The sequence below is a fragment of the Pieris brassicae genome, chromosome 4 (genome assembly GCF_905147105.1).
Source record: "Pieris brassicae chromosome 4, ilPieBrab1.1, whole genome shotgun sequence".
NCBI classification, from domain to species: domain Eukaryota; kingdom Metazoa; phylum Arthropoda; class Insecta; order Lepidoptera; family Pieridae; genus Pieris; species Pieris brassicae.
The window spans coordinates 11,834,640-11,848,272 of record NC_059668.1 but is presented as its reverse complement, the minus strand read 5'-3'; the positions used below and the strand labels follow the sequence as shown (position 1 = coordinate 11,848,272).

Genomic DNA, 13,633 nt, shown 5'->3' with positions numbered 1-13,633 from the left:
CAATTCCAATAAAACTTCTGTATGTTTTTTATTTTTCCTTGTTAACATTCATTTCAAAATAAACCAGGATTATTTATACTAGAAATGCAATTAAGTATTTATATTTAGATGTCATTTTTTTAAGAAATGAAAACACAATATAATATAAGACATTTATTAACAGTACACAGTTTCAATCATATTATTAGTTAACTGCTGATATGCAGTCATTGTACCTACTCTCGAATGAAATATGTCATTAAAAATATCTATAATTAAAATTAAATTAATTATCGTAATTTCTTCTTTTTTTAACGCGCGACTTCATTCTGCTCTTCATCACAATCATCTTCACATTCCCGTCTTTCAAAATCCTCGTAGTGATTCTTGCAAAATCTTGGAACTTCTTTTCTCGTAGATGGATCAACCTATGCGTGATATGCAAACACTTAAAACAATCAACTAAAAATATTAACATGTTAATATGTATTAATTAATGAATAGTTATACATTAAAAAAGTAAATATATTAGAAACGATAGTAACGAGGAAATGCTGGCAGCGATAAAGGTGGACTGTTACAGGTGTAGGTGATTAGTACGTGTCGTCATGAAACAATAATTTGTTCTGAAAAGAACAGTTAATTGCGTTACCGTTAGGACAACTTTTTGCCGCGCCTCGATTTTATTGTCTACGCACCCTTCGCATCTTGGTACCACATGTTTACCACTAGTGGCCAGGTAGGATAATTTTTGTATATAAATCTACAGTTTTTAAAAATTAAACACATTTCCACATTCCATCTTCACCTCTTCTCAACGAATTATTAGGAAGTTTTATTTTAACCAAATAAGGACCAATCAACTTAAAGCAAAACTACCTAAAGTGGTGACCCCGAGAAGAACACCAAGAAAATTGAAGATGACGAACACAGAAAATTCCGGTGCAGAGCGTCAAGTTTCATCACAAGCGTCGAGCCAAGAAGTCTCCGGTATCACACTGTCACTCCGTGTGCCACCTCCAGAACAACAACCAACCATCGACACCCTCATCGGTGAAATAAGAACGTTATTTTTGGAAGTCGCTGAGCTACGAGCACAACCTCGCGACAACTACCGCAACAGTCGTTCTCGCCACCATTCACATTCACAATCACGCTCGCGGAACACATCAACAAATCGCAACGAAAACCGACGAGAGTCACAGATGGAAGATCGAAGCCGGAAAAAATCTCCAATGCCGTACTGCTATTACCATCATCGCTACGGTATGGACGCGAAGAAATGCACACCACCATGCAGTTTCAAGCCCATAAATCAGTCGGAAAACTAAAAGTAACGCTGGCCGCGGCGGGAACCGGCGTTACCGAATCATCACACCGCCTTTTCGTTACCGACAGGGTAACGAAACTTACCTTTTTGGTCGACACAGGAGCCAATATCTCCGTGCTACCAAAGGCAAAAGGCTCACGCGAAAATCCACTGCCGTTTCAACTCTACGCCGCCAACAACACGGTCATTCCAACATACGGAGAGAAGTCACTCCAACTTGATCTTAACCTCCGAAGACCATACACATGGAAATTCGTCGTAGCAGATGTGTCTAAGGCAATCCTGGGAGCAGATTTCTTGCAGCACCACCACCTCATTGTCGATGTAAAAAACCGAAGATTGATCGACGGGAAAACAAAGCTGGTAACAAACGCTCAACTCAGTACTGCAGACATACCTACAGTTCGTAGTATTGACATTGAGAAAAATTACCACAGCATACTAGCAGATTTCCCAGGCACAACCAGAATCACTTTAATGAAGCTTAGTCCCAAACATTCCGTTGAACACTTCATTGAAACAAATGGACCGCCCCTTCACTGCAAGCCACGCCCCATTGCACAGCATCGTTACGAAATGGTCAGGAAGGAATTCCAAAACATGATCGATCAAGGGTTATGCAGACCAAGCAAAAGCCCTTGGGCATCACCTCTTCACGTCGTGCCAAAGAAGAATGGAGACCTACGCGTGTGTGGCGATTACCGAAGACTCAACGCCATAACCAAGCCCGATCGGTATCCCATACCACGTATACGTGACTTCACATACCAACTCGCAGGGAAGAAAATTTTCTCCACACTCGACCTCAATCGCGCGTACCAACAACTGCCAGTCAGCGAGCAAGATGTGGAGAAAACCGCCATCATCACACCTTTTGGTCTTTTCGAGTTTCCGCGCATGTGTCCTGGTCTAAAGAACGCCGGACAGACTTTCCAACGCTTTATTCACGAAGTACTGCGCGAACTCAACTTCGTATTCCCTTTCGTTGATGATCTACTCATAGCATCAATCGACGAGGAAGAGCACCGAAAACATCTACGCATCGTATTACAGCGACTAGAAGAATACGGCATCACCATCAACCCATCAAAATGTGTTTTCGGCCAGCCAACTGTCAAATTCCTCGGTCACCAAGTCACAGCGGAAGGAATACAGCCACCCCAAGAGAAGGTACAAGCTATTACAGACTTTCCAAAACCACAAACCGTAGAAGAACTACGACGTTTTCTCGGTATGATAAACTTTTACCGTGAAAATATCAAAGATGCGGCCACCATACAAGCGCCGTTAAATACCTACCTGCACAACGTCAAGAAGCGTGACAAAACTAAGATCGACTGGACCACTGAATCAACGCAAGCTTATGAAGCATGTAAAGAGAGCATAAAAAACGCCGCTTTACTTGCTCATCCGTCTCACCAGGCGACACTTGCTATATTCAGCGACGCTAGCGATAAAACAGCTGGTGCCGCACTCAACCAATTTATCAACAACTCATGGCAACCACTCGGCTATTTCTCGAAGAAATTCACCGACGCACAGACTCGCTACAGTACCTACGATCGAGAGCTACTCGCCATCTACATGGCTGTCAAACATTTCCGCAAAATGTTCGAGGGACGAGAAATAATAATATTCACCGACCACAAGCCGCTAACTTTCGCTTACACAAAAACAAATACAAACAGCGAATCACCGAGACGCACCCGACAGCTACTTTATATCAGCGAATTTACCACTGATATACGACACGTCAGTGGATCTCAAAATGCAGCCGCAGATGCATTATCACGTGTCGAAGCAATCACCTGTCCGTCGCCGATCGACTACAATCTACTTGCAGAAGCTCAAGAACGCGATAGCGATACCATTAAAGCACTCAGTCTACAGAGCAACTTATGTTTCAAGAAAGTCAACCTGCCCGTCTCAAATATCAAATTACACTGCGAAACTTCAACCTCACAGTTACGTCCGTACCTACCAGAAGAATACCGACGTACCGCATTCAACGCAGTACATAACGTTAGCCACCCTGGAATCAAGACTACGAGAAAATTAATTACGCAACGTTACTTTTGGCCCTCAATGAACGCAGACGTCGGCAAGTGGGCAAAAAGTATGCCTACAGTGTCAGCGCGCCAAAATACAACGCCACACATCAAGTCAATTATCAATTTTTTCACCAACCGAACGATTCGAACACGTTCACATCGATATCGTTGGTCCGCTACCTACCGCGGCCAGCGGTCATCGATACCTCGTGACAATGATCGACAGAGCAACAAGATGGCCCGAAGCATACCCATTATGCGAAATATCAGCTGAAGACGTCGCCAAAGCGGTATACGAAGGTTGGATTTCCCGTTTCGGTTGTCCTGTAACAATAACAACGGACCAAGGACGCCAATTTGAAAGCAGAGTATTTGCATCTCTTTCTCGCTTACTAGGAATCGAAAAAACGCGTACAACTTCATACCACGCACAGTGTAACGGTATCATCGAACGATGGCACCGTGTCCTTAAAGCCGCATTAAAAGCAAGACTACAGACCGCAAGAAGCTGGATCAACGAGCTCCCAACCGTCCTACTCGGATTACGCGCCGCTATGCGAAGTGACACCGGCGTAAGCGCCGCTCAGCTTACCTACGGATGCAACATACGCTTACCCGGTGATTTCTTATCAACGACCCGCAATGACGTCATCATGGACTCTGGCTACATCGATCAGCTGCGCGACGCAATACGTAACTTGCAACCAATGCCGAGTCAACCACACAGCAACACAAAACCCATATTCGTACACCGCGACCTGCAAACATGTGAATACGTATTCGTACGCATAGACGCCGTACAGAAGCCATTACAAGCACCTTACGACGGACCCTATCGCGTGCTGAAACGAGACAGTAAGATATTCACGCTGCAGTTACCTAACCGTGAAATGAATATCTCTATCGACAGACTCAAACCTGCCTACACTATCACCGAGCAAGATGTGCCTACTGATACAACAACGAGTACCTGCAACAAGCAAAACACATCAAGTGCGAGCGAACTACATGAACCATCAAATAGCCTGAAACATCAAAATGACAACAACCTGAAACAACAAGACACTGGGAACACCTCAATACCTACAAGAACAACTCGCCGAGGCCGCGTTATACGCCTGCCGGTACGCTTCGCTAGAGGGGGAATCCTGTAGGTGATTAGTACGTGTCGTTATGAAACAATAATTTGTTCTGAAAAGAACAGTTAATTGCGTTACCGTTAGGACAACTTTTTGCCGCGCCTCGATTTTATTGTCTACGCACCCTTCGCATCTTGGTACCACATGTTTACCACTAGTGGCCAGGTAGGATAATTTTTGTATATAAATCTACAGTTTTTAAAAATTAAACACATTTCCACATTCCATCTTCACCTCTTCTCAACGAATTATTAGGAAGTTTTATTTTAACCAAATAAGGAGAAAATCAACCTAAACCAAAACAACCTAAACAGGAACCAAACTTAAATTTGTTTTCATTTTCTATTTATTAATATAGGTTGGTTATACTACATATTAATTTATAGTATAACCATTTATAATAATAATTATGCAGCAGCATTGGTGGCCTAGTGGCTTCAGCGTATGACTCTCATCCTTGAGATAATGGGTTGATCCCGGTTGTGCACCAATGGACTTACTGCCTATGTGCGAAAAAATCGTAAGGAAAGCGGCTCGCTTTAGACCTAAAAAGTGGATAGCGTGTCTAAGACACAGTAGGCTGATTACCTACTCGCCTATTCGATTGACAAATGATCATAAAACAGATTCAGAAATCTGTGGCTTAGACCAAAAAAGGTTGTAGCGCCACCGAGTTATTATATTTTTATAATAATTATTTATTTATTAAAGGAGACAATCATACGTCCATGGTTATTTTTGCGTTAGTAACAATATTATCCTATCCTATCTTATTACAAATTAATTTTCAGGTCACAATTAAATTTTGAGGTACAACTTTGGACGTACATTAGGATCATATTTCTCCACGGCTACTCCGTCAACCAAGTGAAATCTTTCCCTCCATTGAAAACCCGAGACCCTCCCATTCTCGCATGGACCGTCACACGGAGTCCACTCTAACCACTGAGTCATGGGGCAATCCTCGGACGATTCCGGATCCGTGACCAGAGGGGGTTGGCTGAAAAGTTTTCATAGATAAGGCGATATCTCGACTTCAACTGACGTCAATTTTATGTCTGTTTTGTTACTCCATCTTTTATTTCGGTGATTACTAAAAGTAACACGTTTTATAAAAAATATAATCTAAACGATAAATACAATATTTTATCAATAATTGAAATCGTTCGAGATGCAAATGTACAAATAGACAAACGATACGCCCTTCAACTTTAGCAACACACAAACTTACTAAAAGTGCTAGACCCAAATAAAGCTAATGCAGAGGTGACACGATACCTCACTCCAAATGATTGAGTATATCAATTTTTATACAAATGAAAAACATACCAGTAACACGGATTCTGTAGAATAAGTTTCGTCTTAAACACCATAGATAGAGGGAGTAATAAACCAGACATAGAAGTGTGTTAATGCCCTGTCCGTCATCGGGTGGGTGTGTATAAAGCAGCTCACCCTGTGTTATCTGTGTATCGGTACCTTGAGGGCTCCTCTGGCTCCGACAGACCTTCGGACTCGGTTGATGGTTGCTCCGTTGTTGAAGTTCCTTCCTCAGCTGCGTGTAATAATCAATTCGATAATCGGGAAACCCTAATTAACTCGTAATTATTTCATATACACACATATTACGTCCTTACAAAAAAAGTATATTATGTAATATAAGATACAGGTATCACTTATTCCACGTCATTAAATTTGTATCGCAGATATCCCTACACATCGGCAAAGAAGACAGAGGGCGTAGGCCGAGAAAAAAAGCCAGCATCAAAATATTTTACAACTGTAGAGGCAAATTTATAAAACTAGAAATTTGCGACCCGGTTGAATCAGTTTTAAGAATATCTCTTACTTGTCGTGCTCGACTCCGAGGGCTCTTCGTTTGTTTTACTTGTGCAGTCTCTTTGGTATGTTTTAACTAATTTGATGCGTAACGTTCCAAAAGGATGCATTTCCTTCATATCCATTTCGTAGAATGGGGAATGTTTGTCATACGAGCTGGTCTCTACACGGGAAACGGCCGCTTGGGGGAATGTCGGAAAATTCGCTGACTGAAAATATCAAGGGAAATCTTCCAAACATATTGATGACAAAAATTGTGTGGGAAGGCATTTATGACGGATTTCATTTACATCTGCTACTTAACTTGATTCGTATGTTCGAACCCCGTGCACCAATGGACTTTATTTATATGCGCACATTTTACATTCGCACGAAACGTAAAGGAAAACATCGTGAAGAAACCGACTTGCCTTAGACCCAAAAGTCGATTGCGTGTCTCAGTCACAGGAGGCGGATCACCTACTTGTCTATTATATTGAAAGACGATTATGAAACAGATATAGTAATCTGGGGCGCAAACGTAGAAAGTTTGTAGTGTCACTTTTTTATTTTAACTTGATTACATCTAGTCTGGAAATAGAGGGGACGTGTTTATTTGATGCCCACGGATTCCCATACGTACGTCATTTTTACAATTATAAGAAGATATTACTCAAGGATTATGACCTTCCTTAAAGCTGAAAATTTACCGTTTCAAGAAGTACATGAATGAATATAAAATAAATCATTATTTTTATAGAAGTGACGTTTTGCAGAAGCTCATACCTCATAAGACACTCCATTATCCGTCCCAGCATCCCACGGGTAAAGATTAAGTTCCCTCTCAGTTAGCCAACTGTCACCTTGACATAACTCGAACCTACTGACCCCAAGAAACCAGTCCGGCGAGGGATGAATACCCACGGCGGCAGTAATCAGATGATTGACTTTGTCCGTTCGGATAAATGAGTATGTCGGATAATTCATTTTTAGATATCCGTGACCTTTACCTTTTATTAATGTACGGACACCGCTGCCAATCTGAAAGGTTATTTTTTGAAATAACAATGTTTTACGTTTATTTTAATATTTATGCTGCTGGTCGAGGTGGAGATAAATACAGCAAATAAAAAACCAGTTTTATAAGTGTTTAAAAACCCGACGTTGTTTTAAATATTACGATTAATAATAAACAATGCTTTGATGTTATCTCTGATTCATTTCTTACTAACCAAATGTCAAGACTCTAATTACGAATTTAACAGAGACAGGATAAAAAAGTACCAGAAAAGGTAAACAAGTCGTAGTAACGTATAGTAGATATGTATTCACTCTTGTTTTGTACCTTCTCCCGTATTTCCTGTTCAAAACGTGTTGTATTGGCATACTCAGCGACGTCTTTGACGCCGTCAGTTATCAAGGAACCTGGCGCCCAGAGGATCACGTCTGCCGCATGAGATGCTCCAACAAGGTCACTATATCTGGGTAACCAGTCATTTTCAGGGTAAAACCGAGGATGAGTATTCCTTGACCATATACCGGTGAATGTTATCTAGAGAAAGGCAAAACAAACATCAAATCAAATAAATACATAATATGTATGGTTTTTTTATTCGCTTTTTCTTTTCTCTTTATTAATAGAATAGAAGGAAGTGACAATGACTCACTTCGTATTTAGCTTCATCACAAATCTCACAGTTATAGTTGACTTGTGGAGTAATATCATCTGGCTGTCGCATGTCTTCACACAGATAAAGAGACAAAGGTCCTCCATCTTCGTACCAGCTCTCCTTATTCTCTGCCACCATCGCTCGTAGTGTCACACAACCATTGCCTGACGCTGGAGCATGCCAGTACACCTAACAGCCTTCAGATCAATGAGGTCTGGTATTTTGTATAATTTATTTAGATTTTAATCGGTTTAGCTATCGGAGCATCGTCTTTATGATTATTGTTTACGCATAGTGCGTAGCAATAATAAGCCAGGAATGCATGAATAGATATAAAAAGGTGGGTTATTTTTAATTTGTTTCTGTAGGATCTGTCAATATTTTTTATTATATTATCAGGAAATACTAATACGTTGCTCGATTTAAATTAAGTTACCTATAAACCTGTCAATTGCAAACAAAAATATGTATGTGTTATACAGAAACCGATAAAAATCCGTAAAAGCAATGTTTTTTCCACTTTTAGTTATTTTAGACATAGGTCCAAACCTCTGCTGAAGACTTCGGAGTACCAACAGCGTGTTCGACTGAAAAATGACAGCGGTTACTGAACTTCGTAGTGAGGTAATTCCGAGGAGTCACATCTCCTGGCGAAAGTGTAATCATTTTCCGAGGATTCTTTGGATCTTGACGCACTTCTCCCTCAGCTGATATCATGAAACCAGTGAATCTTGATTCTCCATCCGTTTCTGTTATTCGTACTATAAAATTTTGCTTTTTAAATTGTTGATATTAACATTGTCAAATTTTTATATGAATTTCAAACTCAAACTCAAAATATCTTTATTCATATAGGTAAACAAGTACACTTATGAACGTCAAAAAGAAATTAAATTAATTTGAAATGCTATAATAAAATCTCCACATTACTGCGAAAGTTGAAATACAACAGTATCAATATAGCCGAATTTAATTGTATTTACAATTATATAAAAGTCAAAATTATTCTCGCGTTCTTTACAGTTTAGTCTTCATTGCCAAGAACGCGAGCGTAATGTATGTGTGTATCTTAAAAAAGGCAATAAATGTCGATTCATTATTCATAATATTAAGTCAAGTAAATTAAACTTTAGTTATATAATAATAAAGCCTTTTTTATTTCCATATCCTTATAGTTTCATTTCAAATGTTGTTAGTATTTCCTTATACCTTAACGTTACTAAGTAGGTAATATGTTAGTCACGTAGTAATAATCACGATTGAATTCTGAGAAATATTTGTAGTCCACTAAAAAGCTGCATTGTGCTTCACTTGTTTACTTACCAGGCGCTCGAGTTACTAATTAATTCGTAGTGAATAAAACTTATTCATAAATCTCGAGATTAATTTTTTTTCTACCTACCTGTGTACAGTTGATTTGGAATATAGGTTTCGTCCGCACCTTCAACTTCCAGTTTGAATCTTCCATCAGGTGCTGAGGGATGTGTCAGTGAACCATACGGTCGCCGATCACAACGAAAAGTAAACACATATTGTGCTACAAAGAATAAAAAAATAAATTTCAGAAGTAACTGCATAACCACTGCATATAAATTTTAATCAATTTCGTCGTGTTGATGTCGTCTTTATCCAGTAAACTATGCGAATGGTAAGGAAACTGGAAGTAAACTATAATGTGAACTTCCATTACATCTTAGGTACATGAGTATCAAGTTACTTTTAAGTGATTGATGCGCGTTAGACAATAATACGATAGCCATGACTCTATTTGTTAAAATGGACTTGTGAATTGGTTCAGAAGTGTAGTATTACAAAGCTTAGATTACATATTTAAAATTGTACATACAGGATACCATGTTAAGTTTTGCAAATATTTATTTATTTATTGTATAAATGATCTTATTTATATAGAAAGGAAGTTGGTGTGGTGAAAACACAAACTGGGTACAGTTTTTCTGTCCACCAGGACGTCAAACATATTTAAATCATTAATACATTCACTATAAGATTATAACTATCAATCTTTAGGTAGTTTTGGTTTATGTTGATTGGTCCTTATTTGGTTAAAATAAAACTTCCTAATAATTCGTTGAGAAGAGGTGAAGATGGAATGTGGAATGTGTTTAATTTTTAAAAACTGTAGATTTATATACAAAAATTATCCTACCTGGCCACTAGTGGTAAACATGTGGTACCAAGATGCGAAGGGTGCGTAGACAATAAAATCGAGGTCCTTTTTGTTGTGCGCAACCGTCGAAGGGTACGAACGTGTTCTTCTCAGAACAGTTCGACATCGTGGTATAACGGTAACGCAATTAACTGTTCTTTTCAGAACAAATTATTGTTTCATGACGACACGTACTAATCACCTACAGGATTCCCCCTCTAGCGAAGCGTACCGGCAGGCGTATAACGCGGCCTCGGCGAGTTGTTCTTGTAGGTATTGAGGTGTTCCCAGTGTCTTGTTGTTTCAGGTTGTTGTCATCTTGATGTTTCAGGGTGTTGTCATTTTGATGTTTCAGGCTATTTGATGGTTCATGTAGTTCGCTCGCACTTGATGTGTTTTGCTTGTTGCAGGTACTCGTTGTTGTATCAGTAGGCACATCTTGCTCGGCGATAGTGTAGGCAGGTTTGAGTCTGTCGATAGAGATATTCATTTCACGGTTAGGTAACTGCAGCGTGAATATCTTACTGTCTCGTTTCAGCACGCGATAGGGTCCGTCGTAGGGTGCTTGTAATGGCTTCTTTACGGCGTCTATGCGTACGAATACGTATTCACATGATTGCAGGTCGCGGTGTACGAATATGGGTTTTGTGTTGCTGTGTGGTTGACTCGGCATTGGTTGCAGGTTACGTATTGCGTCGCGCAGCTGATCGATGTAGCCAGAGTCCATGATGACGTCATTGCGGGTCGTTGATAAGAAATCACCGGGTAAGCGTATGTTGCATCCGTAGGTAAGTTGGGCGGCGCTTACGCCGGTGTCACTTCGCATAGCGCCGCGTAATCCGAGTAGGACGGTTGGTAGCTCGTTGATCCAGCTTCTTGCGGTCTGTAGTCTTGCCTTTAATGCGGCTTTAAGGACACGGTGCCATCGTTCGATGATACCGTTACACTGTGCGTGGTATGAAGTTGTACGCGTTTTTTCGATTCCTAGTAAGCGAGAAAGAGATGCAAATACTCTGCTTTCAAATTGGCGTCCTTGGTCCGTTGTTATTGTTACAGGACAACCGAAACGGGAAATCCAACCTTCGTATACCGCTTTGGCGACGTCTTCAGCTGATATTTGCGATGCGTAATTAATTTTCTCGTAGTCTTGATTCCAGGGTGGCTAACGTTATGTACTGCGTTGAATGCGGTACGTCGGTATTCTTCTGGTAGGTACGGACGTAACTGTGAGGTTGAAGTTTCGCAGTGTAATTTGATATTTGAGACGGGCAGGTTGACTTTCTTGAAACATAAGTTGCTCTGTAGACTGAGTGCTTTAATGGAATCGCTATCGCGCTCTTGAGCTTCTGCAAGTAGATTGTAGTCGATCGGCGATGGACAGGTGATTGCTTCGACACGTGATAATGCATCTGCGGCTGCATTTTGAGATCCACTGACGTGTCGTATATCAGTGGTAAATTCGCTGATATAAAGTAGCTGTCGGGTGCGTCTCGGTGATTCGCTGTTTGTATTTGTTTTTGTGTAAGCGAAAGTTAGCGGCTTGTGGTCGGTAAATATAATTATTTCTCGTCCCTCGAACATTTTGCGGAAATGTTTAACAGCCATGTAGATAGCGAGTAGCTCTCGATCGTAGGTACTGTAGCGAGTCTGTGCGTCGGTGAATTTCTTCGAGAAATAGCCGAGTGGTTGCCATGAGTTGTTGATAAATTGGTTGAGTGCGGCACCAGCTGTTTTGTCGCTAGCGTCGCTGAATATAGCAAGTGTCGCATGGTAAGACGGATGAGCAAGTAAAGCGGCGTTTTTTATGCTCTCTTTACATGCTTCATAAGCTTGCGTAGATTCAGTGGTCCAGTCGATCTTAGTTTTGTCACGCTTCTTGACGTTGTGCAGGTAGGTATTTAACGGCGCTTGTATGGTGGCCGCATCTTTGATATTTTCACGGTAAAAGTTTATCATACCGAGAAAACGTCGTAGTTCTTCTACGGTTTGTGGTTTTGGAAAGTCTGTAATAGCTTGTACCTTCTCTTGGGGTGGCTGTATTCCTTCTGCTGTGACTTGGTGACCGAGGAATTTCACAGTTGGCTGGCCGAAAACACATTTTGATGGGTTGATGGTGATGCCGTATTCTTCTAGTCGCTGTAATACGATGCGTAGATGTTTTCGGTGCTCTTCCTCGTCGATTGATGCTATGAGTAGATCATCAACGAAAGGGAATACGAAGTCGAGTTCGCGCAGTACTTCGTGAATAAAGCGTTGGAAAGTCTGTCCGGCGTTCTTTAGACCAGGACACATGCGCGGAAACTCGAAAAGACCAAAAGGTGTGATGATAGCGGTTTTCTCCACATCTTGCTCGCTGACTGGCAGTTGTTGGTACGCGCGATTGAGGTCGAGTGTGGAGAAAATTTTCTTCCCTGCGAGTTGGTATGTGAAGTCACGTATACGTGGTATGGGATACCGATCGGGCTTGGTTATGGCGTTGAGCCTTCGGTAATCGCCACACACGCGTAGGTCTCCATTCTTCTTTGGCACGACGTGAAGAGGTGATGCCCAAGGACTTTTGCTTGGTCTGCATAACCCTTGATCGATCATGTTTTGGAATTCCTTCCTGACCATTTCGTAACGATGCGGTGCAATGGGGCGTGGCTTGCAGTGAAGGGGCGGTCCATTTGTTTCAATGAAGTGTTCAACGGAATGTTTGGGACTAAGCTTCATTAAAGTGATTCTGGTTGTGCCTGGGAAATCTTCTAGTATGCTGTGGTAATTTTGCTCAATGTCAATACTACGAACTGTAGGTATGTCTGCAGTACTGAGTTGAGCGTTTGTTACCAGTTTTGTTTTCCCGTCGATCAGTCTTCTGTTTTTTACGTCGACAATGAGGTGGTGGTGCTGCAAGAAATCTGCTCCCAGGATTGCCTTAGACACATCTGCTACGACGAATTTCCATGTATATGGTCTTCGGAGGTTAAGATCAAGTTGGAGTGACTTCTCTCCGTATGTTGGAATGACCGTGTTGTTGGCGGCGTAGAGTTGAAATGGCAGTGGTTTTTCACGTGAGCCTTTAGTCTTTGGTAGCACGGAGATATTGGCTCCTGTGTCGACCAAAAAGGTAAGTTTCGTTACCCTGTCGGTAACGAAAAGGCGGTGTGATGATTCGGTAACGCCGGTTCCCGCCGCGGCCAGCGTTACTTTTAGTTTTCCGACTGGTTTATGGGCTTGAAACTGCATGGTGGTGTGCATTTCTTCGCGTCCATACCGTAGCGATGATGGTAATAGCAGTACGGCATTGGAGATTTTTTCCGGCTTCGATCTTCCATCTGTGACTCTCGTCGGTTTTCGTTGCGCTTTGTTGATGCGTTCCGCGAGCGTGATTGTAAATGGTAGCGAGAACGACTGTTGCGGTAGTTGTCGCGCGGTTGTACTCGTAGCTCGGCAACTTCCAAAGACAACCTTCTTATTTCACCGATGAGGGTGTCGATGGT

The 13,633-nt window shown here is 41.3% G+C and overlaps 1 protein-coding gene across 4 annotated transcripts; it reads right to left on the bottom strand.

Moving 5' to 3' along the window:
• Positions 1 to 146: 146 nt before the first annotated feature.
• LOC123708785 (spondin-2-like) lies at positions 147 to 9,752 on the bottom strand. Of its 4 annotated transcripts, none has more exons than XM_045659669.1 (9): positions 9,390 to 9,752; positions 8,537 to 8,748; positions 7,985 to 8,176; positions 7,663 to 7,869; positions 7,104 to 7,358; positions 6,349 to 6,547; positions 5,955 to 6,054; positions 5,328 to 5,499; positions 147 to 407 (listed from the first exon to the last, which is right to left on the bottom strand). In XM_045659669.1, exons 1-9 carry the CDS (start codon positions 9,562 to 9,564, stop codon positions 291 to 293), a joined length of 1,629 nt encoding a protein of 542 aa, XP_045515625.1. In that variant the 5' UTR covers positions 9,565 to 9,752; the 3' UTR covers positions 147 to 290. The 4 variants fall into 4 exon arrangements, with proteins under 4 accessions (XP_045515625.1, XP_045515626.1, XP_045515627.1 ...); XM_045659670.1 differs by having other exon boundaries at positions 5,979 to 6,054; XM_045659671.1 differs by lacking the exon at positions 9,390 to 9,752 and having other exon boundaries at positions 7,985 to 8,184; positions 8,537 to 8,677.
• Positions 9,753 to 13,633: the final 3,881 nt, after the last annotated feature.